The following is a 27322-nucleotide window of genomic DNA, read 5'->3' as shown; positions in this document are numbered from 1 at the left end:
CGCTCAGGGCGGCTCAGGGAGTCCGGTTCTCCTGATGGAGGGACACTTGTTCTTCCAGCGGGACGGACCTGCAGGTGAGACCCTGCACAGCGCAGCCCCACTGGCACGAGCTGGGACCCTCTGTGGGCTCCAACAGCTCGAGACAGGAAGTCCCGCCCTGAGAGATGGAAAGACCCCGCCCCCTTCCTGTACAGCTCTTACAGCGCTGAGACGAGTAATGGCAGTAATGTACTATATTACTATATTTGACTTATTTTACCATTATAAGCAGAAATAAAAAACTACACGACAGTGCGTTTACTAAATGCAATAATATGATTTGTTTGCTTAAAAGCTTGTATTATATTGGTCTGTCCCGGATTTATATGAGATAGTTTGCGTGTTTGTCCGGATGAATTTAGTGAAGACTCTGACACACGGCCCAATTCAAGGTGGCTGGCGGGGCCAGAGCGACAGGCTGGGTAGACCCTGGCCAGCAGTCCAGTCCATCGGGTCCATGGGGGTTTAACGGTGAAAACTAATTCATGCGGTTTAATTGTACCCGCTTTGGCAGTCGTGCCCGAAAAGCTTATTGAGTTGGAATATTCAAACCCTTCTTTGATAAACGGGGGCTCACAGGTCACAGGAGTGAGATACACCCATTTTCGCTCCTGTTTAACAGTCTTGTTCTCCACTTCTGACACAAGTGCACACTTTTTTTTTGCACATTACCTGTTGTTGTTTTTTTTGCACGTCGTCTGTTGTTGTTTTTTGCACACTGCCTGTTGTCTCTGTCTTTCTTTTGCTACACAATTGTATTGTTGTTTTTTTTTCTCTTTGTACTACTCATGTCCGAGAGCTAGCTAAATAGCATTTCGTTATACCATATACCATGTATATGAGTGTGATGACAATAAACTTGAACTTGAATTTTCTGACAGGAGTGGATACCCGCAGGCTGAGCCCAACTGAAAAGGGGAAAAATACATTTTATTAAAAATAAATGTGCCTCTCAAGGTTTTTCATGTTTTTCTGTAAAAGGCAGTTCTGCCTTCTGTGGGGTACTGGCGCATCCCTGCTGGAGACAGTCGCTCCAAGCCATCTCCGAGGTGAACCTCTTCCCACACTGTTCACTGCAGTAAAGGGAAGTCAGCTGAGGGTCTTCATGTAGAGCAACACTTGGAAATTGTGACAGTAAATTCTGAGAGTTCTTGACAACATTTAAGAATCAATCCAACACAAGTTACAATCTCACACATTGTTTATTAAATTGTTTATTATATATTTAGACTCCAACAGCAAAACATGCATAAAAACACAAATAACAGAATATACTTGTGAACTGACCTGCTGCGATCTGAAAGATTGATTTTTGGGGGGGATCAGAAAGGAGAAGAGGTTGTAAAGCACTGCGGTCAAGTTCAGAGGTTTTATCCCTCTCGTATATTTTCATCACACACATACTCTCAGATACAATATATATGCAGTTACGACTGCACATGATTAAAACTCACGTTTGGAATAATACTTGGTAAGTCTCAAGAATTACAATCATAATGTGAATAAAGACGTTTGCTACTCCAAGATCTGCTGGCCCAGCATGATGTGAGTGGTCAGCTGCTTGCTCTGCGGTTGGAGTGTCTGGGAAAGATATTACAACTGGCGATAGGTGAGGACCTGATCACAGACAGTCCTGCATTTTTCTTGCATTCTTGTGCTTTTACATAAAAGCCCATGATGCTTGTCAACGCAAAAGGAAGACTTCTCATGTCTTTACTAATACTTAATTCGAAGGAAAATAATATACTTTTCCACTACAATGATTTCTCTCCCATATGAATCCGTTTATGACTTCTGAGGGCTCCTACCTGGTGGAAACCCTTCCCACACTGTTCACAGCAGTACGGCTTCTCTCCTGTGTGAATCCGTTCATGAATCTTGAGATTTGCTGCTTGATTGAAACTCTTCCCACAGTGTTCACAGCAGTACGGTCTCTCTCCTGTGTGAATACGTTCATGATTCTTCAGAATTGCTGCTTGATTGAAACTCTTCCCACACTGCTTACAGCAGTACGGTCTCTCTCCTGTGTGAACTCGTTCATGAATCTTGAGATTTGCTGCCACACTGAAACTCTTCCCACACTGTTTACAACAGTACGGTCTCTCTCCTGTGTGAATCCGTTCATGGACTCTGAGATGTGCTGCCAAAATGAAACTCTTCCCACAATGTCCACAGCAGTACGGTCTCTCTCCTGTGTGAATCCGTTCATGACACTTGAGAGACCCAGCCTCACTGAAACTCTTCCCACACTGTTCACAGCTGTATGGTCTCTGTCTTGTGTAAATTCGCTCGTGATACTTCAGGGCTCCTGCCTGGTTGAAACTCTTCCCACAGTGCTCACAGCAGTACGGTCTCTCTCCGCTGTGAACTCGTTCATGAATCTGGAGATTTGCTGCCTGCTTGAAACTCTTCCCACACTGTTTACAGCAGTACGGTTTCTCTCCTGTGTGAATCCGTTCATGACGCCCAAGATCTCCTGCCTGCTTGAAACTCTTCCCACACTGCTCACAGCAATACGGTCTCTCTCCCGTGTGAATCCGTTCATGAATCTTGAGATTTCCTGCTGAACTGAAACTCTTCCCACACTGTTTACAGTAGTACGGTCTCTCCCCTGTGTGAATCCGTTCATGACATTTGAGGGCTCCTGCCTGGATAAACCTCTTTCCACACTGTTCACAGCAGTATGGTCTCTGTCCTGTGTGAATCCGTTCATGATTCCTGAGATTAGCTGCCTGATTGAAACTCTTCCCACAGTGTTCACAGCTGTATGGTCTCTGTCCTGTGTGGATCTGGTCACGATTCGCCTCAGTTCCTGCATGGACCTTATGTGGTCGTTTGGTCTGTGTTTTAATCTGGTCAGACTCCTGATGGGACTCAGTATCCGGTGCTGCAGTGCTGAGGGACTGAATCCTGGACAGATCTGCAGTGTAGCTGGAGTCCAGATCACTTTCACTCTTCACTCTGGGAGACACAACATCTGAACAGGATTCATGAGATTCTGGAACATCAAATCCTTGAGGTTCTGTTTTAAAACTCTTAGATTCCAGTATCTGGAGTTTGTGTTCAACACAACCACATCCTACTGCATCCTGAGTTCCCAGCTCACCCTTCGCACACAGAGCACACCCTGACGCACTGAGTCCTTGTGTAACACAGCCTGTCTCTGGCTCTGCCATGTTGACAGACTCTGGTCCTCTGAGCTCCTCCTCACTCTGTCTGGTCCTGTGCTGCTCAGGGAGCCCCTGTCTGTCTTCAGGAGCTGTGGGCTCTGTGTCCTGCCTCAGACTGGAGCCCCACTCCTGCTCACAGTGCTGCAGCTCAGTGGAGCCCTGTCCCCAGTGTCAGGGAGAGCGCTGGTCTCTACATCTCCTGGGGAAGAGACAAAAAGGAGAAGAAGACTTTATCCACCTGCTCTGAGAATGGACATTAGTCAAAACAGTGTATATCAGGACAACTTTGTAACCTTATCTGTAAACAGTTTTCCTTTCTTGCTGTATAACTTTGTTAACCATATTTATCTCAATACCCAATCTACAGATTTATCATTGGCTGTATCATTTATGTTAAATTAATCTATACAATGTGCTACTAGTCTCGGGACACATTCAATGTACAAGTCAGTTTTTGGTCGAATTTGTCTTTGAAAAAGTAAATAGGAAATATTTGACCAAAAAAGCTGAGCAGATAATTTGCAGCAGTTGCTTTCAGATCTTGCCTGTTCTTGGGATGAACAAATATTCATTATCCATCTGCTCTGAGAATGACATTAGTTCACGCAGTGTATATCAGGACAACTATATAACATGTTATCTGCAAAATATTTCTTCCTTTCTCTCCATATAACTTTCCTAACCACATTTCCCTTATCTCCATCAAACGTCCTTAACCATGTTTATCTCAATACACTGTTGGCAGATCTATGTTAAATGACATTATGAAACACACTGCTGAACAGTGAAACTCTGCCCACTAAGGAAGGAAGCACTTTCTTCTGCATAAGCAGACGGCCTGTCTCTGTGGAGATCACAGCTCACTCTGCTGCTCCTTCATCAGGGACTCATCAGTCCAGACGAGTGGGCCGGTCCCAGAGGAGGGGGTTCATGCCCAGGCCATGACACTCCTCCACCAGGCCTCACCCACGAGCTGCTGTTTCTGGGGTCACTGCAGATCCTTCCTCCCTCCACACTCAGGATTCATGAGATTCTTGAGCATCAAATCCTTGTGTATCGGACTGAGGTTCTGTTTCAAAACTCTTAGATTCCAGTATCTGGAGTTTGTGTTCAACACAACCACATCCTACTGCATCCTGAGTTCCCAGCTCACCCTTCACACACAGAGCACACCCTGACGCACTGAGTCCTTGTGTAACACAGCCTGTCTCTGGCTCTGCCATGTGGACAGACTCTGGTCCTCTGAGCTCCTCCTCACTCTGTCTGGTCCTGTGCTGCTCAGGGAGCCCCTGTCTGTCTTCAGGAGCTGTGGGCTCTGTGTCCTGCCTCAGACTGGAGCCCCACTCCTGCTCACAGTGCTGCAGCTCAGTGGAGCCCTGTCCCCAGTGTCAGGGAGAGCGCTGGTCTCTACAGCTCCTGGGGGACAGACACACAGGAGAAGAAGACTTTATCCACCTGCTCTGAGAATGGACATTAGTCAATACAGTGTATATCAGGACAACTATATAAACTTTTTATCTGCAAAAATGTCTTCCTTTCTTGCTGTATCAGTTTGTTAACCAAATGTCTTGACCATATTTTACCTCAATATCAAATCTACAGATTTATCATTGGCTGTATAATTCATGTTAATCTGTATAATGTCCTACTAGGCTCAGGACACATTCAATGTACAAGTCAGTTAAATTTTCTTCAGCAAGGAAAATGCTGCACAACTGTATTTCCCTCCAGTTTCTCCTGATGAACTCCTGGACTGGACTGGCCTCATGTTCTGTGTCGCTGTCATGCTGAACAGTGAAACTCTGCCCACTAAGGAAGGAAGCACTTTCTTCTGCATAAGCAGACGGCCTGTCTCTGTGGAGATCACAGCTCACTCTGCTGCTCCTTCATCAGGGACTCATCAGTCCAGACGAGTGGGCCGGTCCCAGAGGAGGGGGTTCATGCCCAGGCCATGACACTCCTCCACCAGGCCTCACCCACGAGCTGCTGTTTCTGGGGTCACTGCAGGTCCTTCCTCCCTCCACACCCTGACCTCTCCTTCACTCTGCTGCAGGCTTGTTCTGCTCTCATCTGTCAACAGATCTGGGCTCCCAAACTCTCCTGGCTCGTCTTGTGCTTCTGAGAAAACTCTGAAGCATGGGGGAGGTGATGTTAAAGGCAGCATTACTAGACTCTAATTATAAAATACCTAATAAATTACAGGTGTAACACGTTTAACTATAACTATCAAGCACTGCTCATTATAATTACATTAAAAACACAAAAACCAAATGAGAAAAGATCTTAGTTCAGTATCAAATAGAAAAAAATGTAAAAAACTACACTACTGCAGGACTTAGTATTTAGTATAAACAGTTTTGTTTTTATCATTTTGACAATAACAATATCTGATAATAGTTTAATTCTGTCACGATTCACTCACACAGACCCGACGATCTCGCAGTTAAATCTGGATCTGATCTCTTCCGGCGGACCTGTCCCGACCGCAGGAGCAGGCTGACAGTCCAGGGGACGAGACAGAAACAACAGGACACTGTTCTCTCTTCACTCCCACTGCAGGGGGCTCAATATAAACAGCTCTGAAGCATGAAGACACTAATAACACCTCTCTGTGCTCGTCACTGGACTCGCTGGGACTCCACAGGACTCGGGTCCGCTGGAAGACGAGCCGGACTCCACTCCGCTCCTCTCACTGAGGGAAACGGACCCGAGACCATGGAGATATGGACCCAAGTCCGATTCGAAAAATTCTGTTTTTTGATTAACTGGACCCGAACAGCGGAGATCAGACTGTGCGCCTTCACCGCGTCACAGTAAACAGTTACACGAGAAATTATTAAACGTCTTTTAATGTTAACTGTTACTTAACTATTCTTTAATCGTAAAAAATAAATGTCAATGCGAAATGGTTCTTGTACAAATCTCTACCGCTATAATCATCTCCAGCGCACTTCCGGCTTCCGGTGAGCGCTTTATGGTAGCCATAGTAACGGGCGCTGAGCGGGTCCGGGTCCGGGTGGGCACTGTGCGCCCAGCGGAACCACAGTCCCAGCAGGATCAACACCTGCACCCTGTGCTCAGGGCGAGAGGACACAGCGCAGACAGCGGGCTCATCAAGTCCCACATCTGGGGAGCAGCCCGCAGGCTGCGGTCAGAAATGAGCTCCGATGTCAACAGACGGACTCAGACTCAGTGTGACTCACCGGCCCAGCAGGGACCCGCTCAGGGCGGCTCAGGGAGTCCGGTTCTCCTGATGGAGGGACACTTGTTCTTCCAGCGGGACGGACCTGCAGGCGAGACCCTGCACAGCGCAGCCCCACTGGCTCGAGCTGGGACCCTCTGCGCTCCAGCAGCGCGAGACAGGAAATCCCACCCTGAGAGGGGAGAAGACCCCGCCCCCTTCCTGGAGGGCTTATAGTTCAGCACAGGTACGAGAACTCACTTGGTAAAATAAATTGTAGACGAAAAAGACACGAGAAGACGTTCAAATCAAGATGACCAAATTCAGAATGGGATTTATTAGTGTAGCCACTCTTATTGTGTTAATGTAGCTCACATATATAAGATTTAGTGTTTGTCCGGATAAACTGAGTGTCGTCTTGTGTGAGACACAAAAAATAATGGAGAGGCAAACGTCGGTGAAGAAGTAATTTAATATGGGTAAAATACATTTCCTGAAATTTCAGAAATCAGATTTTCCTTAAAAGGGACTGATATCATGCAATAGCAACACAGTCTTGTTAATGGTGTGCATCCGAATTTCTCTCATGATTGTCACGTCCGAAAGAAAATTAATGTATGCATGTCAGTGTGAAACAGCTGCCACAATGTTTGTAAGAATGGAGTCCTGCTGCAAAGTGTAGTTTTAAATATTGTAAATATCAGAATTCATTCACTAACTCTCCTCTTAAAATCTATCATAAAGGCAGAGGTATGATTTAATTCAGATTGTCTCAACAAAGTTTGCTCTTAGCGTTATTTCTGAGCTTCAGAATGGACAGAAACTCCTGATCGTGTCTGTTTTTGTGATTCCCAGCGGTGTCCTGCCTCTTAGAGTAGAAAAGGGAATACAAAGATAACATCAGTATGTTTGCGACACTTTATTATCCAGAGATGTTCCAACAAGTACAGATGTTTAAGTCCCATGTCCCACTAAGTAAATGTGTAAAATCAGCAGGTTTATAAATGGAGTGGAGGAAAATACGGTGTCTTTACTAAACAAACACACTTCAGTGAAGGCGTCCCCAGGAGAGTACAACCGAGACCTTAGGGACGGTCCTTCAGCAGTGCAACAGACTATTTCTGCTTCATCACACTACACCCCTGTCGGCAGCAGTATGATTCCCCTCACGCGTGACTCTGCTCGAGTCTCTTCAGGAGCCCGGCCCTGATGAACCCCTTCCCACCCCTGTCGGCAGCGGTATGATTCCCGTCACGCGTGACTCTGCTCGTGTCTCTTCAAGAGCCCGGCCCTGATGAACCCCTTCCCACCCCTGTCGGCAGCAGTATGATTCCCGTCACGCGTGACTCTGCTCGAGTCTCTTCAAGAGCCCGGCCCTGATGAACCCCTTCCCACCCCTGTCGGCAGCAGTATGATTCCCCTCACGCGTGACTCTGCTCGTGTCTCTTCAGGAGCCCGGCCCTGATGAACCCCTTCCCACCCCTGTCGGCAGCAGTATGATTCCCCTCACGCGTGACTCTGCTCGTGTCTCTTCAGGAGCCCGGCCCTGATGAAGCTCTTCCCACCCCTGTCGGCAGCAGTATGATTCCCCTCACGCGTGACTCTGCTCGTGTCTCTTCAGGAGCCCGGCCCTGATGAACCCCTTCCCACCCCTGTCGGCAGCAGTATGATTCCCCTCACGCGTGACTCTGCTCGTGTCTCTTCAGGAGCCCGGCCCTGATGAACCCCTTCCCACCCCTGTCGGCAGCAGTATGATTCCCGTCACGCGTGACTCTGCTCGTGTCTCTTCAGGAGCCCGGCCCTGATGAACCCCTTCCCACCCCTGTCGGCAGCAGTATGATTCCCCTCACGCGTGACCCTGCTCGTGTCTCTTCAGGAGCCCGGCCCTGATGAAGCTCTTCCCACCCCTGTCGGCAGCAGTATGATTCCCCTCACGCGTGACTCTGCTCGTGTCTCTTCAGGAGCCCGGCCCTGATGAAGCCCTTCCCACCCCTGTCGGCAGCAGTATGATTCCCCTCACGCGTGACTCTGCTCGTGTCTCTTCAGGAGCCCGGCCCTGATGAAGCTCTTCCCACCCCTGTCGGCAGCGGTATGATTCCCGTCACGCGTGACTCTGCTCGTGTCTCTTCAAGAGCCCGGCCCTGATGAAGCTCTTCCCACCCCTGTCGGCAGCAGTATGATTCCCCTCACGCGTGACTCTGCTCGAGTCTCTTCAGGAGCCCCGCCCTGATGAACCCCTTCCCACCCCTGTCGGCAGCAGTATGATTCCCCTCACGCGTGACTCTGCTCGTGTCTCTTCAGGAGCCCGGCCCTGATGAACCCCTTCCCGCCCCTGTCGGCAGCAGTATGATTCCCCTCACGCGTGACTCTGCTCGTGTCTCTTCAGGAGCCCGGCCCTGAAGAAGCTCTTCCCACCCCTGTCGGCAGCGGTATGATTCCCGTCACGCGTGACTCTGCTCGTGTCTCTTCAGGAGCCCGGCCCTGATGAACCCCTTCCCACCCCTGTCGGCAGCAGTATGATTCCCGTCACGCGTGACTCTGCTCGTGTCTCTTCAGGAGCCCGGCCCTGATGAACCCCTTCCCACCCCTGTCGGCAGCAGTATGATTCCCGTCACGCGTGACTCTGCTCGTGTCTCTTCAGGAGCCCGGCCCTGATGAACCCCTTCCCACCCCTGTCGGCAGCAGTATGATTCCCCTCACGCGTGACTCTGCTCGTGCCTCTTCAGGAGCCCGGCCCTGATGAACCCCTTCCCACCCCTGTCGGCAGCAGTATGATTCCCCTCACGCGTGACTCTGCTCGTGCCTCTTCAGGAGCCCGGCCCTGATGAACCCCTTCCCACCCCTGTCGGCAGCGGTATGATTCCCCTCACGCGTGACCCTGCTCGTGTCTCTTCAGGAGCCCGGCCCTGATGAAGCCCTTCCCGCACTGGGTGCAGCGGTAGGGCCTCTCTCCCGTGTGGATCCGCTGGTGGTACTTCAGGGATGCGGGCAGGATGAAGCTCTTCCCGCACAGCTCGCAGCGGTGGGGCCTCTCTCCCGTGTGGATCCGCTCGTGACACTTGAGGTTCCCCGCCCTGGTGAAGCTCTTCCCGCAGTAGGAGCAGCTGTACGGCCTCTCCCCTCTGTGAACGCGCTCGTGCCTCGCCAGGTCTCTCGCCATACTGAAGCTCCTCCCGCACTGCTCGCAGCAGTAGGGCCTCTCTCCCGTGTGGATCCTCTCGTGACCCTTAAGGTGCACCGCCTGGCTGAAGCTCTTCCCGCAGTGCTCGCAGCAGTAGGGCCTCTCTCCCGTGTGGATCCGCCCGTGACACGTCAGGTCCAGCGCCCTCTTGAAGCTCCTGCCGCACAGCTCGCAGCAGTAGGGCCTCTCGCCCGTGTGGATCCGCTCGTGTCTCCTGAGGTTCCCCGCCCAGCTGAAGCTCTTCCCGCAGTGTTTGCAGCCATACAGCCTCTCTCCTAGGTGGATGCGTTCGTGGCTCTTGAGGTACCCCGCCCGGCTGAAGCTCTTCCCGCACTGGATGCAGCAGTGGGGCCTCTCTCCCGTGTGGGTCCGCTCGTGAGTCTTGACGTCCCCGGCCCGGGTGAAGCTCTTCCCGCACTGGGCGCAGCGGTAGGGCCTCTCTCCTGTGTGGATCCGCTGGTGGATCTGAAGGCTGCTTGGGTGGCCGAATGTCTTCCCACACTGGCTGCAGCGATGCTGCCCCCCTCTGGCTCGGCTGGAGGCTGTGCCCTGGGCCTCCCCATGAGGCGGTGAGCCATCCTGTGGGCTGGAGGGTCCAGGGGGCTGATGGGCGAGCTGGAAGGATGGGGTTTCTCTCCTCCCTCCGCCCTGACACTCCCCCCTGGGCCCGTTTCCCAGACCCCCAGACTGGCCTCCCTCCGGTCTCCGTCTGCAGAGCCGAGGTCCTGTTGTAGACGATTCAGATTCTCCTGCAGTCGGCCCCCCCACAGTGAGCTCAGATCCGGCTGCAGACAGTTCCTCTATCTTGAGCTCAAGTCCAACAGCAGGCTGTTGCTCCGTTTTCAGCCCAGATCTTACGGTCGACTCTTCCTCTGCTTTGAGCTCAGGCTCTGCTGTGGACGCTTCCTCCAGAGTGAGCTCAGTTTTTATAAAAAGCTGGGATTCTGGTTTAGTTTCCATTTCTCCAGCACACTTAGATCCCAGGTTATAAGGTTCTTCTGTATCACACTCGGGTCTTACTCTGTGAGGTAATTCAGTAACGTGCTCAATTTCCAGCTCATCTTCCCTCTACAGAGCAGTCCGAGATCTCCTGGGTCCTGGTGTTACACAGCCTGCTCCACTCCTGCTCGCAGTGGTGCAGCTCAGTGGAGCCCTGTCCCCAGTGTCAGGGAGAGCGCTGGTCTCTACAGCTCCTTGGGGAGAGACACACAGGAGAAGAGACTTTAATAACAGCTCTGATCAGACTGGAGCCCTGTCCCCAGTGTCAGGGAGAGCGCTGGTCTTTAACACCGTTATCTCCATTTCTGCATTTTATGTTACAAAGATTTATACAAAATAGTCTTTCAGTGCCCCTCAGAAATATTGGGAGTACTCAGCAGCCATATCACCCTAAAGCTCAGCCGTGTGGGCCTGGCTGGCAGCTGGAGAAGAGACCTCCTGGGAAAGCTGAGGCTGCTGCTGGAAGAGGTGTTAGTGGGACCAGTAGGGGGCGCTCACCCTGCAGTCTGCATGTGTTCTAATGCCCCAGTATTAGTGGTGGGGATACTAGAGTTGGAAAAAAAAGGTGAGACATAAAACCAAGGTCCTGACTCTCTGTGGTCATTAACAATCCCGGGGTGTCTCTCGACAAGAGTAGGGGTGTTACCCCAGTGTCCTGGTCAAACTCCCCCCTGGCCTTTACCCCTCATGGCCTCCTAATAACCCCCCTCTCTGAACTGGCTCCACCCCTCTGTTCTCCTCCCCACTGGGAGCTGGTGTGTTTGAGAGGACTGGCGCATCATCCAGGTGGGGCTGCACACTGGTGGCGGTAGTGGGATCCCCCCTGACCTGTACAGCGCTCAGCGTGAGGGTGTCCAGTGTCAGGATTATTTATTTCATCCAGACTTTGTTTCCTGGGAGTTCCACCTAAGGAATTGGCTTCAGCATCGCCAGGCAGGACCTCCCCAGCAGGACTGATTAACGAGCCCATGACTGTAAGGTAACGCAAAATGAAAACCTATTTTCTCATTCCCTTTCTCAGTTCCTCACCAAGCACTTTGTACCTGTGAGCATGAGATCAACAACAGCGACGACTACAATACGACATCCATTCTTCTGGGGAAAGCCCATACATACATTTGATCAGAAAGACGAATGTTGTTGGTAAATTCAGAAATACCCGACTTTCTCTGTAAAAAAACAGGGTAAATGCACGAATAGTAAAACAAGGTCAAAAGAACACAGGTTTGAAATTCAGGATTGTCAACCGGGTCAGCTGCCGACGAGGAGTGTCATCTGCGATTTTTGGTTTTCATTGGCTGTTGATCGCCATCATTGGCAAATAAGTCAAAAGATCCAGGTAGCATATACTTTATATATAGGCAGTAGGGTCTGCTTCTCCACGATTTGGTCTGGCCTGCGGAGTCTCGGACAGAGGAAGAGCAGAACGGGATGAATGTACTGGAACAAACAATCACGGTTTATTCATCAAATGCACAACGATACAGTAATATAGATGCTGTAATATCTGTAATATATAAACAAATACAGTCCCATACTTCAGAGTATGTAAAACGTTTTTTACCTAATTTAATTCACTCAGCTGCTGCACAACACAGTTTCTCTGCATTGTAGGTCGCACTGGGTCAGAGCTGCTTTTAAACCCAGGAATATGAATATTCAATCTAACCGCGCTCCAGGTCCGGCCCCCTTGTGGACGTGTTGAGTATTTATCTCCCGAGTCCTGCGCGCTGTGTTCAGTCCGACAGAGACGGGTCGCTTGGACACAGGGCACGGCTCATTCTGAACACTTTCGGAACAGCCCGCTGGCGTGTTCATTTCACTCACACGGACCCGGCGATCTCGCAGTTAAATCTGGATCTGATCTCTTCCAGCGGACCTGTCCCGACCGCAGGAGCAGGCTGACAGTCCAGGGGACGAGACAGAAACAACAGGACACTGTTCTCTCTTCACTCCCACTGCAGGGGGCTCAATATAAACAGCTCTGAAGCATGAAGACACTAATAACACCTCTCTGTGCTCGTCACTGGACTCGCTGGGACTCCACAGGACTCGGGTCAGCTGGAAGACGAGCCGGACTCCACTCCGCTCCTCTCACTGAGGGAAACGGACCCGAGACCTCAGAAACACGGACCTGGTCCGGCTCGAAATGTTCTGTTAATCTGGGGACACCGGACCCGAACAGCCCAGATCAGACTGTGCTTGAGGCGACTGACAGAGATCTCCCACAAATTCAGTTTAAACAGAGCTTCTCTCGCGCGCTGATCGGCGGGACCCCAGCGGGTCCGGGTCCGGGTGGGCACTGTGCACCCAGCGGAACCACAGTCCCAGCAGGATCAACACCTGCACCCTGTGCTCAGGGCGAGAGGACACAGCGCAGACAGCGGGCTCATCAAGTCCCACATCTGGGGAGCAGCCCGCAGGCTGCGGTCAGAAATGAGCTCCGATGTCAACAGACGGACTCAGACTCAGTGTGACTCACCGGCCCAGCAGGGACCCGCTCAGGGCGGCTCAGGGAGTCCGGTTCTCCTGATGGAGGGACACTTGTTCTTCCAGCGGGACGGACCTGCAGGCGAGACCCTGCACAGCGCGGACACGCGCAGCCCCACTATGAGCTCGAACCTTTGTGCTGAAACAGCGCGAGACGGCAAATCTCCCCCCCCCACCTCTCCGAGGGGAGAGAAGACCACGCCCCCCCCCCCCTCACACAGCAGCCGTGTGCGCGGAAGTGCAACACCAGAAGGTGTCTCACAAGTCTGAGAATGTCGATTTACTCGAGCACTCACTGGCAGTGCGCTCATTTACGTAGTTTTTTTTTCCGGATACATGTAGGGAAGGATTTACCCGGACAGTTTTGGGTGTGACACCGGAAGAAAGGCAGGGAGAGACGGACAGCAAAGTCAGTCGGAGTTTGCTAACCTGCTCGTGTATGTCTTACACACTGTTTGCTCTCTTGGCGTTCGGTAGCCGCAGGAGGAAGGAATTAACATTATCACAGAAACCCAGTTTGCTCCCAGCTCGCCGGTCTGTTGTCGCCTGTCCTGACCCTCTGTCTGCAGGAGTTGCAGAGCTCTTTCACAGACTGTAAAGATGGATTGTTATTAATAATAATTCCTTACGTGGATGTAGTGCTTTTCCAGACGCTGCCCTTTAGAGCTGTTTCCAGGTCGTGGGGATCCCCTCCACCCCCACCTGGATGATGCGCCAGTCCTCTCACACACACCAGCTCTCAGTGGGGAGGAGAGCAGAGGGATGGAGCCAGTTCAGAGAGGGGGGTTATTAGGAGGCCATGAGGGGTAAAGGCCAGGGGGGAGTTTGGCCAGGACACTGGGGTGACACCCCTACTCTTCTCGAGAGGCACCCTGGGATTGTTCATGACCACAGAGGTTAATGACTGGTCCTGGCTGCCTATCTTGTCTCTGATGCTTAACTGTAATTTTAATGAACTTTTTTGAATCATCCAGTGTAAAGAGGTTGAAGTAAAATCTTGTTGATGCCAGATGAATTCATGCTTAGATGAACTGCCTTCTCAGGGTGAGAGAAATCCCAGCAGAACCTGGGCTCTCCAGGAGCGAGTCTGACACTCCTGTGCTGAACTGTGCGTCTGTGTGCACTGTGGTGGACTGGTGTCCCTCTGCTGTATGACCCTACCTCGCACCCTCTTGAGGAAGACTCTGGGAAACGGCAGCGCTACAGCGTCACATGATACAACCTCAGCTGGCGAGCGGCCAAGCCACGCTTTATTGTCGCGGTGTTTAGTTCTTGCCTCGTCGACACACAGTGTCCCCCCCCAGAAACGGCTCAAACCCGCCCTTCCAGTCGTAGTTTAAACAAGTCCTGCCGCCCGCCGGGGATCATAACTAAGCTCAGTCGTGTTGTTGTGAAATCGCTGCTCCCTGCTGCCCTTCTCGTTATGTGTTGTGTGCACTGATCAGAGCTGTTATTAAAGAAATACTTTACAGATCAGAATCCAATCGGTATTTCTGTTGTTTTTTTTTTAGTATTTCATTGCCATCCACTATTCTCCACAATGATCAAATCCACAACACTAAAGTTATAGAACTGGAAATATACACCCAGAAAAAACGATCCCCCTCTCACCCCAACTCCGCTCCACCCCAAAAAGACAGTTTACATATATAATAATATAAGCTCACACCTGAAGAAGGCTTGTTGTTTTCTCTCTTCTCCTTTCAGCATGGAATAAACCTATTACTTGTTCCTTTGCATATATAATATAATACATATTTATACACAATATCTATTTATAATATAATACAATATAATAATACATCGTTGGTTGCGAAAATGATCAATGTTAAAGAAACGATTAGAAAAATAATTAAACAAGTTAAACATTATTTATTTATTACACGCCCATAACAACAGCAAACCCCCCCGAAACACACACACACACACTCACACACCCCTTTCAAGCTACGCTGCGTGTCAGTTCAAAACATCTACCAGTACTGCGTGGAACGAGAGAGAATCTGTCGGCCTGTTTGTTCACACCGTCTGAGTACCGAGCAAAACTAAATCCCGGACAGTTTGGGGAATTTTATTCATCCCGGTCGGACCGATATTTTAAGTCTCAGAAACAGGACGTCTGGTCACCAGACGTGATCTTCCTTTTCGTGTCGCCTCCTCCGTCCCTCTTCTTCCGGTGTCACACACAAAACCGTCCGGCAAAATCAGCGACGGTTATCCGGACCGACACCGTTCGAGAGCCATAAACGTTACACAAGCGGCCAAGCGAAAAAGTGAGTCTTTAAATTTGTTTTAAAAAAAATCTTCTCAATGATTTTTCGTTTTGGACCTAAAGGATAATCACTTATCTAGTACATGTTTCTATCATTCAAATGTTTTCTTAGTGCAATTATAATATATACAATACTCATAAGTGCACATATAACATCACCCTGAGAGAAAAACAGTTGTGTACTACAAAAAACGTATAATCGGGGTAAATAAATACGAGGTGTGCACTGCATTCATACTTACATTTATGAATATTCCGGAGATAAGCCCTTGTGTCTGTTTTAAAGTGTTCAAATGTAGGTGTCTCCCCGAAAATGTTCATTGTATGTATACAATAACGGGCTAGCGTAATGATGAAGTCGATGGCAAGCCAAATTGTATTTATTTGTTTCGATGGGACCAGAAAGTAACATAACATCTACTTCTCTAAAAGCGATGTCAATATTATAGCATTTTGCAAATCAATCCAGAATGTTTTAACAACGGGACACAATCAAAACAAATGTTGTAGTTTCTGGTCCACTTTCGCAGTAGACACAGTGATCATATAGATTAATTTTAAATTGAGCACAGTAAGGGTCTTTACGTAGTACATTAGTAATTTACGGCGAGGAAATTCGATGAACATTTTTGTACGACCTCTCCTTAATCTTATTAATATTATACAATACTTCCCTGACATAATTGTATATTGTATTCCAGTCATGTTATCTGCCAAACGTCGCATTATAATATATCTTTTAAAGAACAAGATACTGTCAGAAAGCAAAAGTGATTTCCAATACAACTATAACTCAATATAAACTTTCCCCGCTAAATCACTCGCATGCAGTTCATTCTTCAAAGAGCTGCACCGGAAAGGGGGGCGTGGTCTTCTCTCCTCCCGGGGAGGGACTTCCTGTCTCGCGCTGCTGGAGCACAAGAGGGTTCGAGCTCGAGCCAGTGGGGCTGCGCGTGTCCGCGCTGTGCAGGGTCTCGCCTGCAGGTCCGTCCCGCTGGAAGAACAAGTGTCCCTCCATCAGGAGAACCGGACTCCCTGAGCCGCCCTGAGCGGGTCCCTGCTGGGCCGGTGAGTCACACTGAGTCTGAGTCCGTCTGTTGACATCGGAGCTCATTTCTGACCGCAGCCTGCGGGCTGCTCCCCAGATGTGGGACTTGATGAGCCCGCTGTCTGCGCTGTGTCCTCTCGCCCTGAGCACAGGGTGCAGGTGTTGATCCTGCTGGGACTGTGGTTCCGCTGGGCGCACAGTGCCCACCCGGACCCGGACCCGGACCCGCTGGGGTCCCGCCGATCAGCGCGAGAGAGAAGCTCTGTTTAAACTGAATTTGTGGGAGATCTCTGTCAGTCGCCTCAAGCACAGTCTAATCCGGGCTGTTCGGGTCCGGTGTCCCCAGAATAAGAGAACATTTCGAGCCGGACCCGGTCCGTGTTTCTGAGGTCTCGGGTCCGTTTCCCTCAGCGAGAGGAGCGGAGTGGAGTCCGGCTCGTCTTCCAGCGGACCCGAGTCCTGTGGAGTCCCAGCGAGTCCAGTGACGAGCACAGAGAGGTGTTATTAGTGTCTTCATGCTTCAGAGCTGTTTATATTGAGCCCCCTGCAGTGGGAGTGAAGAGAGAACAGTGTCCTGTTGTTTCTGTCTCGTCCCCTGGACTGTCAGCCTGCTCCTGTGTCTGGGACCCAAATCTTTTTAATAGTTGTGTTCAGTGTAAGAAGACTCTGCTAAACTCCCTTGGTCACATGTTTCATACATTTTCTTCTTAAAGATTTTTTTTTTTTACCAAATACTAACTTGTACATTGAATGTGTCCTGATATTAGTAGGGCATTGTATTAATTTAACATAAATAATACAGACACTAACACATCTGAAAATATCTTTATTGAGGTAAATGTGGTAAAGAAAGTTTGACTTAGTTAAATAAAATCTGGTTATGAAAGTTAAACAGCAAGAGAGAAATACTTTACAGACAAAAATGTCCGTTCTCAGAGCAGATGGATAAAGTCTCCTTCTCCTGTGTGTCTCTCCCCCAGGAGCTGTAGAGACCAGCGCTCTCCCTGACACTGGGGACAGGGCTCCAGTCTGATCAGAGCTGTTATTAAAGTCTCTTCTCCTGTGTGTCTCTCCCCCAGGAGCTGTAGAGACCAGCGCTCTCCCTGACACTGGGGACAGGGCTCCACTGAGCTGCAGCACTGTGAGCAGGAGTGGGGCTCCAGTCTGAGGCAGGACACATAGCCCACAGCTCCTGAAGACAGACAGGGGCTCCCTGAGCAGCACAGGACCAGACAGAGTGAGGAGGAGCTCAGAGGACCAGAGTCTGTCAACATGGCAGAGCCGGAGACAGGCTGTGTTACACAAGGACTCAGTGCGTCAGGGTGTGTGAAGGGTGAGCTGGGAACTCAGGATGCAGTAGGATGTGGTTGTGTTGAACACAAACTCCAGATACTGGAATCTGAGAGTTTTAAAACAGAACCTCAAGGATTTGATGCTCAAGAATCTCATGGATCCTGTTCAGATGTTGTGTCTCCCAGTGTGAAGAGTGAAAGTGATCTGGACTCCAGCTGCACTGCAGATCTGTCCAGGATTCAGTCCCTCAGCTCTGCAGCACAGTTCACTGAGTTCTATCAGGAGTCTGACCAGATTAAAACAGAGAGCAAGAGACTATTGAGCATCAAGGTAGAACAGGACCTACAATCCTTCAACACTGTCCAATGTGGCTCTTTCAAAGAACAGCAGAAAGCCAACTCATTCGTTGCAGTCGAGTCAATTCACATTGCTGAGCCCGGGACACAGCAGCTCGAAGGTGGACTCCGAACAGGAGGACCTGGGAACAGTACTGAACTGGTTAAAATAGAGTGCGATTTGTTCTCCGAAGGACTGCCTGCAGTAAAACCCGAGCTCACCGGAGAAGGACCGTCTGTAGCGGGACTTGAGCTCAAGATAGAGGAACTGTCTGCAGCCGGATCTGAGCTCACTGTGGGGGGGCCGACTGCAGGAGAATCTGAATCGTCTACAACAGGACCTCGGCTCTGCAGACGGAGACCGGAGGGAGGCCAGTCTGGGGGTCTGGGAAACGGGCCCAGGGGGGAGTGTCAGGGCGGAGGGAGGAGAGAAACCCCATCCTTCCAGCTCGCCCATCAGCCCCCTGGACCCTCCAGCCCACAGGATGGCTCACCGCCTCATGGGGAGGCCCAGGGCACAGCCTCCAGCCGAGCCAGAGGGGGGCAGCATCGCTGCAGCCAGTGTGGGAAGACATTCAGGCGTCCAAGCAGCCTTCAGATCCACCAGCAGACCCACACGGGAGAGAGGCCCTACTGCTGCAAGCAGTGCGGGATGAGCTTCAAGAGGGCCGGACACTTCCAGAATCACGAACGGACTCACGCGGGGCAGGGCATGCACTGCTGTGCCCAGTGCGGGAAGACATTCCTGCGTCCCAGGAGCTTTCGGATCCACCAGCGCCTTCACACGGGACACAGGCTGCACCGCTGCGCCCGCTGCGGAAAGACGTTCAACTGGGCGGGGAACCTCAAGCGCCACGAGCAGATCCACAGCGGGGAGAGGCCCTACTCCTGCCTGCAGTGCGGCCAGAGCTTCCCGAGGGCGGCCGAGCTCAGGCGCCACGAGCGGACGCACGTGGGAGAGAGGCCGTACCGCTGCGAGCACTGCGGGAAGGGCTTCACCCGGCCCGGGCACATGAAGGTGCACGAACGCACGCACACGGGGGAGAAGCCCTACTGCTGCTCCCACTGTGGGAGGAGCTTCACCAGGGCGGGGCACCTCAATCGCCACAAGGGGATCCACGCGGCGGAGAGGCCCCACCGCTGCGAGCACTGCGGGAAGAGCTTCATCCATCGCACGTTCCTGAAGCACCACCAGCGGATCCACACGGGAGAGAGGCCCTACCGGTGCGCCCAGTGCGGGAAGAGCTTCACCCGGGCCGGGGACGTCAAGACTCATGAGCGGCTCCACACGGGAGAGAGGCCCCACTGCTGTTCCCAGTGCGGGAAGAGCTTCAACAGAGCGGGGTACCTCAGGAGCCACGAACGGATCCACGCCGGGGAGAAACCGTACCGCTGCCCCCAGTGCGGGAAGGGCTTCAGCACGGGCAGGCACCTCAGCAGTCACGAGCGGAGTCACGCGGAAGACAAGCCCTACCGCTGCCCCCAGTGCGGGAAGAGCTTCAAGTATTCGGGACACCTCAGGAGTCACGAGCGGGTCCACACGGGAGAGAGGCCCTACTGCTGCGAGCACTGCGGGAAGAGCTTCAGCCAGGCGGGGGCGCTCAAGCGCCACGAGAGGATCCACACCGGGGAGAGGCCCTACTGCTGCGAGCAGTGCGGGAAGAGCTTCCGGCAGCCAGGGCACCTGCAGCGGCACGGGCGGATTCACGCGGAGGTGTCGTATTTACCGTGAAGAGCCCGAGAGGGGGGGGGTTTCAGCCGGGGGCCGGAAGCGCTCGACGTCGCCTTCCAGCAGGGCAGTCTCCCCAGAGCACAGGGCCTCCGCGAGCCTTGAGAATAGGAGAGCGAATGTGCTCGTGTCCCAGTCAGGAGCTCGGAGTCGAATCTTCTCGGCAGCCGTGAAAACGGCTCTTCACGAGGTTCTCCCCGTGCGACCTCGGAGAGCCTGACAAATCCGCTCAAAGGAGCGGGACGTCGTGGCTGCCGAAGGGGGTTCCACCCAACAGTGGGTTCATGGGTTTATGGGTGTTGGTAAAATCGACAAGCAGTCGGAGCGTTCGGGCTTGGGATGAAGTCGTAAGTTGAAATATGTCATGTGATGTCACCAAGTGAGACTCCGCAGGGAGGCTCTGCAAACTTGGGACGGGCAGTGTGCGCGACCCACTCGGTTTGCAAGTCATGTGACGGGTCATTAATAAAACACTTGCAGTGTTATTGACATTTTGGAATAGTTTGCAACGCGGTCCGTTATAAGAGCTTAAAAAAACTGCCTACTTATCTGGACACATAATATTCTAGTATTTTAAAGACCCGGATGTCTGAGGTCACGCAGATCTGTGCTCATGGGTGCTGTTCCCATCAGGAGCTACACCGAGGTCTGAGGGCTGGGTGTTCAAGGCCGCAGGGCTGGTGAAGCTCAACGCCAACGACAGTACAGAAACGGAGATGATACGATCTCTGTCCAGCCCTGACCAGGAGGTCTCCTATCCCTGGAAAGACTCACGGCCCCCAGAGTCTTCCTCAAGAGGGTGCGAGGTAGGGTCATACAGGGGAGGGACACCAGTCCACCACAGTGCACACAGACGCACAGTTCAGCACAGGAGTGTCAGACTCGCTCCTGGAGAGCCCAGAGTCTGCTGGGATAGATCTCACCCCGAGACCTCGGTTCATCTCGGCATCGTCTTACTCTGACATCGACAGGATGTCACTTTTGACAGCTCGTGGCTCAGATCGCTTCTTAAAAGTTGGAGGTGCAGAGGAGAGGCCGAGCAACCGCGATCAGGCATTACCAATCCATCTTCAGAGTCCGTCGGCTGTAGACGGAGGGTCAGGGACAAGCGACAACAGACTGACGAATTTAAAAATGAAGTGGTAAAAGACGAACAGACCGGTTTTCCTGATAATGTCGATATCAGTGTTCCTCACTCCTGGGGCCCGTGAACTCCAAGTGATCAAAGAGTGTTATTTAACTTCATGGCTGATCTCCTGTACAACTGGCTGTTGAAAATGTCATGCCAAGATAGCAGGGCTTATACATGGGTCCGTGAGCACAATATGGGAATCATTACAGGTAAAAAACTTCGGTGGACAGGGAATGGATTTAACTCATGTTTACTATTAGCATCTGACACTATTTCGTGCTGCACCACTGTTTTCCCCCGGACTAGCAGCCCTGCTTTCATCTCCGTCCGTTTCTCCCTTTCTTCCGGTGTTGCACACAAAACTGTCCGACTAACTCGTGTTTCTCCGGATAAATTTAGTATAAAATATCAATAAACTATCCGAGATAAATCTCTCTGCGCAGATAAATCAACGTAATACAAACGGTTACACAAATAAATAACATATTTCCGAATATGTTTCGTTTTTTATTATAATAGTAAATTACTTGCATTACTCGCCTCAATGCGGCAAGAGGCGTCCAGAAAGGGGGCGGGGTCCGCTCTCCTCTCTGGGAGGGACTTCCTGTCTCGCGCTGCTGGAGCGCAGAGGGTCCCAGCTCGCGCCAGTGGGGCTGCGCAGGTCCGTCCCGCTGGAAGAACAAGTCTCCCTCCATCAGGAGAACCGGACTCCCTGAGCCGCCCTGAGCGGGTCCCTGCTGGGCCGGTGAGTCACACTGAGTCTGAGTCCGTCTGTTGACATCGGAGCTCATTTCTGACCGCAGCCTGCGGGCTGCTCCCCAGATGTGGGACTTGATGAGCCCGCTGTCTGCGCTGTGTCCTCTCGCCCTGAGCACAGGGTGCAGGTGTTGATCCTGCTGGGACTGTGGTTCCGCTGGGCGCACAGTGCCCACCCGGACCCGGACCCGCTCAGCGCCCGTTACTATGGTTACCATAAAGCGCTCACCGGAAGCCGGAAGTGCGCTGGAGATGTTTGTGTCCGTCAGTAATTCTACAAACACGATATCAACCTGAAAGAATAAGGGGGAAATTCCGGATATTTTAAAAGATTAAAAAATTTCGAATGTGCGGCGTTTTATAGATTAAACAAAGATGGCTGAAGCAGCCCGAGCTCTGGTTTGCGGTGGTTCTGGTTCGGTTTCCTCCGAAAAAATGTTGTTTCCTTCAGTAAGAGGGGAGTCCCAGCGAGTTCAGGACCAGTCCCAGCGAGTCCAGTGACGAGCACAGAGAGGTGTTATTAGTGTCTTCTTGCTTCAGAGCTGTTTATTGTGTTCAGTGTAAGAAGACTCTGCTAAGCTCTTTTGGTCGCGTTTCATACATTTTCTTCTTGAAAGAAAAATTCTCCCAAGTACTAACTTGTACATTGAATGTGTCCTGAGATTAGTAGGGCATTGTATTAACTTAACATCAATAATACAGACACTAACGCATCTGAAAATATCTTTATTGAGGTAAATGTGGTAAAGAATGTTTGACTAAGTCAAATAAAATCTGGTTATGAAAGTTAAACAGCGAGAGAGAAATATTTTACAGACAAAAATGTCCATTCTCAGAGCAAGTGGATAAAGTCTCCTTCTCCTGTGTGTCTCTCCCCCAGGAGCTGTAGAGACCAGCGCTCTCCCTGACACTGGGGACAGGGCTCCACTGAGCTGCAGCACTGTGAGCAGGAGTGGGGCTCCAGTCTGAGGCAGGACACAGAGCCCACAGCTCCTGAAGACAGACAGGGGCTCCCTGAGCAGCACAGGACCAGACAGAGTGAGGAGGAGCTCAGAGGACCAGAGTCTGTCCACATGGCAGAGCCAGAGACAGGCTGTGTTACCCAAGGACTCAGTGCGTCAGGGTGTGCTCTGTGTGTGAAGGATGAGCTGGGAACTCAGGATGCAGTAGGATGTGGTTGTGTTGAAAACAATCTCCAGATACTGGAATCTAAGAGTTTTAAAACAGAACCTCAAGGATTTGATGTTCCAGAATCTCACGAATCCTGTTCAGATGTTGTGTCTCCCAGAGTGAAGGTTGAAAGTGATCTGGACTCCAGCTACACTGCAGATCTGTCCAGGATTCAGTCCCTCAGCACTGCAGCACTGGAGTCCCATCAGGAGTCTGACCAGATTAAAACACAGACTGAAGAACCACTGAGCATCTGTGCAGGAACTGTCAAGTATAATGAACGGATTCACAGAGCACATAGACTATACAGTTGTGAAGACTGTGGAAAGAGTTTCAAGCGGTCAGGAGACTTCAATCGTCATAAACGAATTCACACAGCAGAGAGACCGTACTGCTGTGAGCAGTGTTTTAAGACCTTCAAACAGGCAGGAGCCCTGAAACGTCATGAACGGATCCACACAGCAGAGAGACCTTTCTGCTGTGAACAGTGTGGGAAGAGCTTCATTTTGGCAGCAAATCTCAAGATTCATGAACTGATTCACACAGGAGAAAGACTGCACTGTTGTGAACAGTGTGGGAAGAGCTTCAGAAGTTCAGGAGCTCTCAAGACTCACGAACGGATCCACACAGGGGAGAGACCTTTCTGCTGTGAACAGTGTGGGAAGAGTTTCAGAAGTTCAGGGTACCTCAAGACTCATGAACGGATCCACACGGGAGAGAAACCTTTCTGCTGTGAGCAGTGTGGGAAGAGTTTTAGTCAGGCAGGAGCCCTCAAGTATCATGAACGGATTCACACTGCAGACAGACCATACTGCTGTGAGCACTGTGGGAAGAGTTTCAGTGTGGTTGCAGCCCTCATACGCCACAAACAGATCCACACAGGAGAGAGACCTTTCTGCTGTGAACAGTGTGGGAAGAGCTTCAGAAGTTCGGGGTACCTCAAGACTCATGAGCGGATCCACACAGGAGAGAAACCGTACTGTTGTGAACAGTGTGGGAAGAGCTTTATCCAGGCAGGAGTCCTCAAGTATCACGAGCGGATCCACACGAGAGCCAGGCCGTACTGCTGTGCACAGTGTGGGAAGAGCTTCAACCAGGCAGGAGTCCTCAGGCGTCACGAACGAATTCACACAGGAGAGAGACCGTACTGCTGTGAACAGTGTGGGAGGAGTTTCAGTCAGGCAGCGAATCTCAAGAAACACGAATGGATCCACACCGGAGAGAGACCGTACTGGTGTGAACAGTGTGGGAGGAGTTTCAGACAAGCAGGTGCCCTCAAGTATCATGAGCGGATTCACACAAGACAGAGCCCGTACTGCTGTGAGCAGTGTGGTAAGAGTTTCAACCAGGCAGGAGCCCTCAAAAATCATAAACGGATTCATACAGGAGACTAACCACCATAGAAGGAATGCATTGAATGTACCTCGGAATTAAGTGTTATTAAAATTCATGTTAGGTGTTTGTTAGGTGTTTTTCTCTGCACATGGAGAATGTTTTAACATAGCTTTGTGTGCAGGGGGTGCCAGGCTCTGCTGTTCTGGGTCCAGATGGGCTGGCAGCGCCCAGGTCTGACAGTACTGCTCCAGCAGTGCCAGGCTCTGCTGTTCTGGGTCCAGATGGACTGGCACTGCCCAGGTCTGACAGTACTGCTCTAGCAGTGCCAGGTTCTGCTGTTCTGGGTCCAGATGGGCTGGCAGTGCCCATGTCTGACAGTACTGCTCCAGCAGTGCCAGGCTCTGCTGTTTTGGGTCCAGATGGGCTGGCAGTGCCCAGGTCTGACAGTCCTGCTCCAGCAGTGCCAGGCTCTGTTGTTCTGTGTCCAGATTGGCTGGCAGTGCCCAGGTCTGACAGTCCTGCTCCAGCAGTGCCAGGCTCTGCTGTTCTGGGTCCAGATGGGCTGGCAGTGCCCAGGTCTGACAGTCCTGCTCCAGCAGTGCCAGGTTCTGCTGTTCTGGGTCCAGATGGGCTGGCAGTGCCCAGGTCTGACAGTCCTGCTCCAGTAGTGCCAGGTTCTGCTGTTCTGGGTCCAGATGGGCTGACAGTGCCCAGGTCTGACAGTCCTGCTCCAGCAGTGCCAGGCTCTGCTGTTCTGGGTCCAGATGGGCTGGCAGTGCCCAGGTCTGACAGTACTGCTCCAGCAGTGCCAGGCTCTGCTGTTCTGGGTCCAGATGGACTGGCACTGCCCAGGTCTGACAGTACTGCTCTAGCAGTGCCAGGTTCTGCTGTTCTGGGTCCAGATGGGCTGGCAGTGCCCATGTCTGACAGTACTGCTCCAGCAGTGCCAGGCTCTGCTGTTTTGGGTCCAGATGGGCTGGCAGTGCCCAGGTCTGACAGTCCTGCTCCAGCAGTGCCAGGCTCTGTTGTTCTGTGTCCAGATTGGCTGGCAGTGCCCAGGTCTGACAGTCCTGCTCCAGCAGTGCCAGGCTCTGCTGTTCTGGGTCCAGATGGGCTGGCAGTGCCCAGGTCTGACAGTCCTGCTCCAGCAGTGCCAGGTTCTGCTGTTCTGGGTCCAGATGGGCTGGCAGTGCCCAGGTCTGACAGTCCTGCTCCAGTAGTGCCAGGTTCTGCTGTTCTGGGTCCAGATGGGCTGACAGTGCCCAGGTCTGACAGTCCTGCTCCAGCAGTGCCAGGCTCTGCTGTTCTGGGTCCAGATGGGCTGGCAGTGCCCAGGTCTGACAGTACTGCTCCAGCAGTGCCAGGCTCTGCTGTTCTGGGTCCAGATGGACTGGGACTGCCCAGGTCTGACAGTACTGCTCTAGCAGTGCCAGGTTCTGCTGTTCTGGGTCCAGATGGGCTGGCAGTGCCCAGGTCTGACAGTACTGCTCCAGCAGTGCCAGGCTCTGCTGTTCTGGGTCCAGATGGGCTGGCAGTGCCCAGGTCTGACAGTCCTGCTCCAGCAGTGCCAGGCTCTGTTGTTCTGTGTCCAGATTGGCTGGCAGTGCCCAGGTCTGACAGTCCTGCTCCAGCAGTGCCCAGGTCTGACAGTCCTGCTCCAGTAGTGCCAGGTTCTGCTGTTCTGTGTCCAGATTGGCTGGCAGTGCCCAGGTCTGACAGTCCTGCTCCAGCAGTGCCCAGGTCTGACAGTCCTGCTCCAGCAGTGCCAGGCTCTGCTGTTCTGGGTCCAGATGGGCTGGCAGTGCCCAGGTCTGACAGTCCTGCTCCAAACTGTCTCTTTGTCGCCCCCAAAGTGGTCCAAAACCCCCAGCAACGTTGGCAAAGATGTACATCTGTTTAAACCAAGGTGATGTTATCTTAGCTGTGGGTCCACATGGTAGATTTCACCCACACTGTGGAGATGCACGAATGTTTGTTTGCTCGGAAAAGAGACTTTTCCCAGTCCAGCGCTGAACTGTGCCGATGTTTCCTCCTGTACCGTATTTACTTCTCTCTCTCTTCCTCCCAGTGTTGCACACAAAACACCTCTTTACATGAGTGAAGAGACACATCTGCCTAAACTAGGGTGAGTTTCTGTGAGCTGGGGGCTGCTACTTCACATCTGACCCTTCACTCACTTTGGACGGTTCACAGATGTTTTTGTCCAGGGTCACGGCTAAGTGATCGCAACGTACAGCAAAAAGTGATGTTTTTGATTACAATAAACAAAAAAATAAAAGCTCATCTCATTGAATTAAATCGCTTTTCATTGGAGGGGGGAAAAAAAAACATTTACAAAATCAATTTACAGGCCTGCCCATTTACAGTAGTATCAGTTTAAGAAATGTGTTGCACAATCAATAATGGGTAACAAGCTTACATTTGTCAAGCGCAGGGATCAGTGAAGGTGATCTGTAATACAAAGCCCTTAAAAATTCAGGAGAATGTTGGATTACAAGGATGAAATTGAGCTGAACAGTAGGTGACTCCAGCGCTACTGTTGGCGGCTGAAGAACTTTCGATTGAAATTCGACTCTTTACAAACACTTCCGGTTCACATTTCCTCCGTTTTTCCTCTCTTCCTTCGGTGTTGCCCACAAAACTCCATTTACCGATTCCACTGAATTTTTCCGTACAAATACAAATATATCTGGGGATAAATCAAAGTTAAAACAAATGCTTAGCCGAATGATGTTCAACTAATATTGTATAACCAATAAAGTCAGGGAGTTGTGTCGTACACAATCGCATTTAACCTGTAAAGTCCACTGTGCATAGATTTAAAGTGAAATGTGTGGTTTGTGAAAGTAGAAACGTTTCAGCATTTGTTTTGATGATGTCCTTTTGTTAAAACATTCAGGATGAATCTGCAAAATTCCAGCCAGTCATATTGACGTTTCTTGGAGAGAAACAGATGTTGTGACTTTTTAGTCCTAATGAATCTCATGATCGAATATTTATTTTTTAGTACTGTTGGGGAATAAATGCAAAACTATTATTTGTCACTGACTTAATCATTATACTAGACTGTTAAACAGATAACATGAAACAGTCTGAAAAGAGACCTGCATCTGAACAATTTAAAAAGAGCGTAAGGGCATATCTCCAAACTCTCTGAATGCAGGAACATGAAAACTGTGCAGGCTGTACCTT

General features: G+C 51.1%; 3 protein-coding genes across 7 annotated transcripts; 1 reads left to right on the top strand and 2 right to left on the bottom strand.

The window, feature by feature from the left end:
- Nucleotides 1-1222: 1222 nt before the first annotated feature.
- On the bottom strand, nt 1223-3428 carry LOC148654329 (uncharacterized). The gene has a single exon (XM_088646348.1). The coding sequence runs from the start codon at nt 3213-3215 to the stop codon at nt 1794-1796; it is 1422 nt and encodes a 473-aa protein (XP_088502474.1). The 5' UTR covers nt 3216-3428; the 3' UTR covers nt 1223-1793.
- Nucleotides 3429-7294: 3866 nt separating this feature from the next.
- Nucleotides 7295-13449, bottom strand: LOC148654328 (uncharacterized). Its single transcript, XM_088646358.1, has 2 exons — nt 13053-13449; nt 7295-10764 (listed from the first exon to the last, which is right to left on the bottom strand). Exon 2 carries the CDS (start codon nt 10529-10531, stop codon nt 9257-9259), a length of 1275 nt encoding a protein of 424 aa, XP_088502484.1. The 5' UTR covers nt 10532-10764; nt 13053-13449; the 3' UTR covers nt 7295-9256.
- Nucleotides 13450-14982: 1533 nt separating this feature from the next.
- Nucleotides 14983-26413, top strand: LOC148654327 (uncharacterized). 5 transcript variants are annotated; one of them, XM_088646281.1, is made up of 4 exons: nt 14983-15333; nt 16164-16400; nt 17460-19722; nt 20371-21363. In XM_088646281.1, the coding sequence occupies exons 3-4, from the start codon at nt 17653-17655 to the stop codon at nt 20419-20421; spliced, it is 2121 nt and encodes a 706-aa protein (XP_088502407.1). In that variant the 5' UTR covers nt 14983-15333; nt 16164-16400; nt 17460-17652; the 3' UTR covers nt 20422-21363. The 5 variants fall into 5 exon arrangements, with proteins under 5 accessions (XP_088502407.1, XP_088502410.1, XP_088502408.1 ...); XM_088646284.1 differs by lacking the exons at nt 14983-15333; nt 17460-19722; nt 20371-21363 and adding exons at nt 22077-22185; nt 22506-26413 and having other exon boundaries at nt 15760-16836; XM_088646282.1 differs by lacking the exons at nt 14983-15333; nt 20371-21363 and adding an exon at nt 22506-22702 and having other exon boundaries at nt 15771-16400.
- Nucleotides 26414-27322: the final 909 nt, after the last annotated feature.

The sequence above is a fragment of the Lepisosteus platostomus genome, chromosome 9 (assembly GCF_059453375.1).
Source record: "Lepisosteus platostomus isolate fLepPlt1 chromosome 9, fLepPlt1.hap1, whole genome shotgun sequence".
Taxonomy (NCBI): domain Eukaryota; kingdom Metazoa; phylum Chordata; class Actinopteri; order Semionotiformes; family Lepisosteidae; genus Lepisosteus; species Lepisosteus platostomus.
Note: the sequence above shows the minus strand (reverse complement) of the source record. Positions and strands in the feature narration are given on the sequence as shown.

What these genes read in the sequence shown, in the direction of transcription:
- LOC148654328 (XM_088646358.1), bottom strand. Translation starts at nt 10,531, where the DNA reads ATGGAAACTAAACCAGAATCCCAGCTTTTTATAAAAACTGAGCTCACT.
- LOC148654329 (XM_088646348.1), bottom strand. Translation starts at nt 3,215, where the DNA reads ATGGCAGAGCCAGAGACAGGCTGTGTTACACAAGGACTCAGTGCGTCA.
- LOC148654327 (XM_088646281.1), top strand. Translation starts at nt 17,653, where the DNA reads ATGGCAGAGCCGGAGACAGGCTGTGTTACACAAGGACTCAGTGCGTCA. An exon ending in ACGGGCGGATTCACGCGGAG is followed by an intron (nt 19,723 to 20,370) that starts GTGTCGTATTTA and finishes TGTTCCCATCAG; the next exon opens with GAGCTACACCGAGGTCTGAG.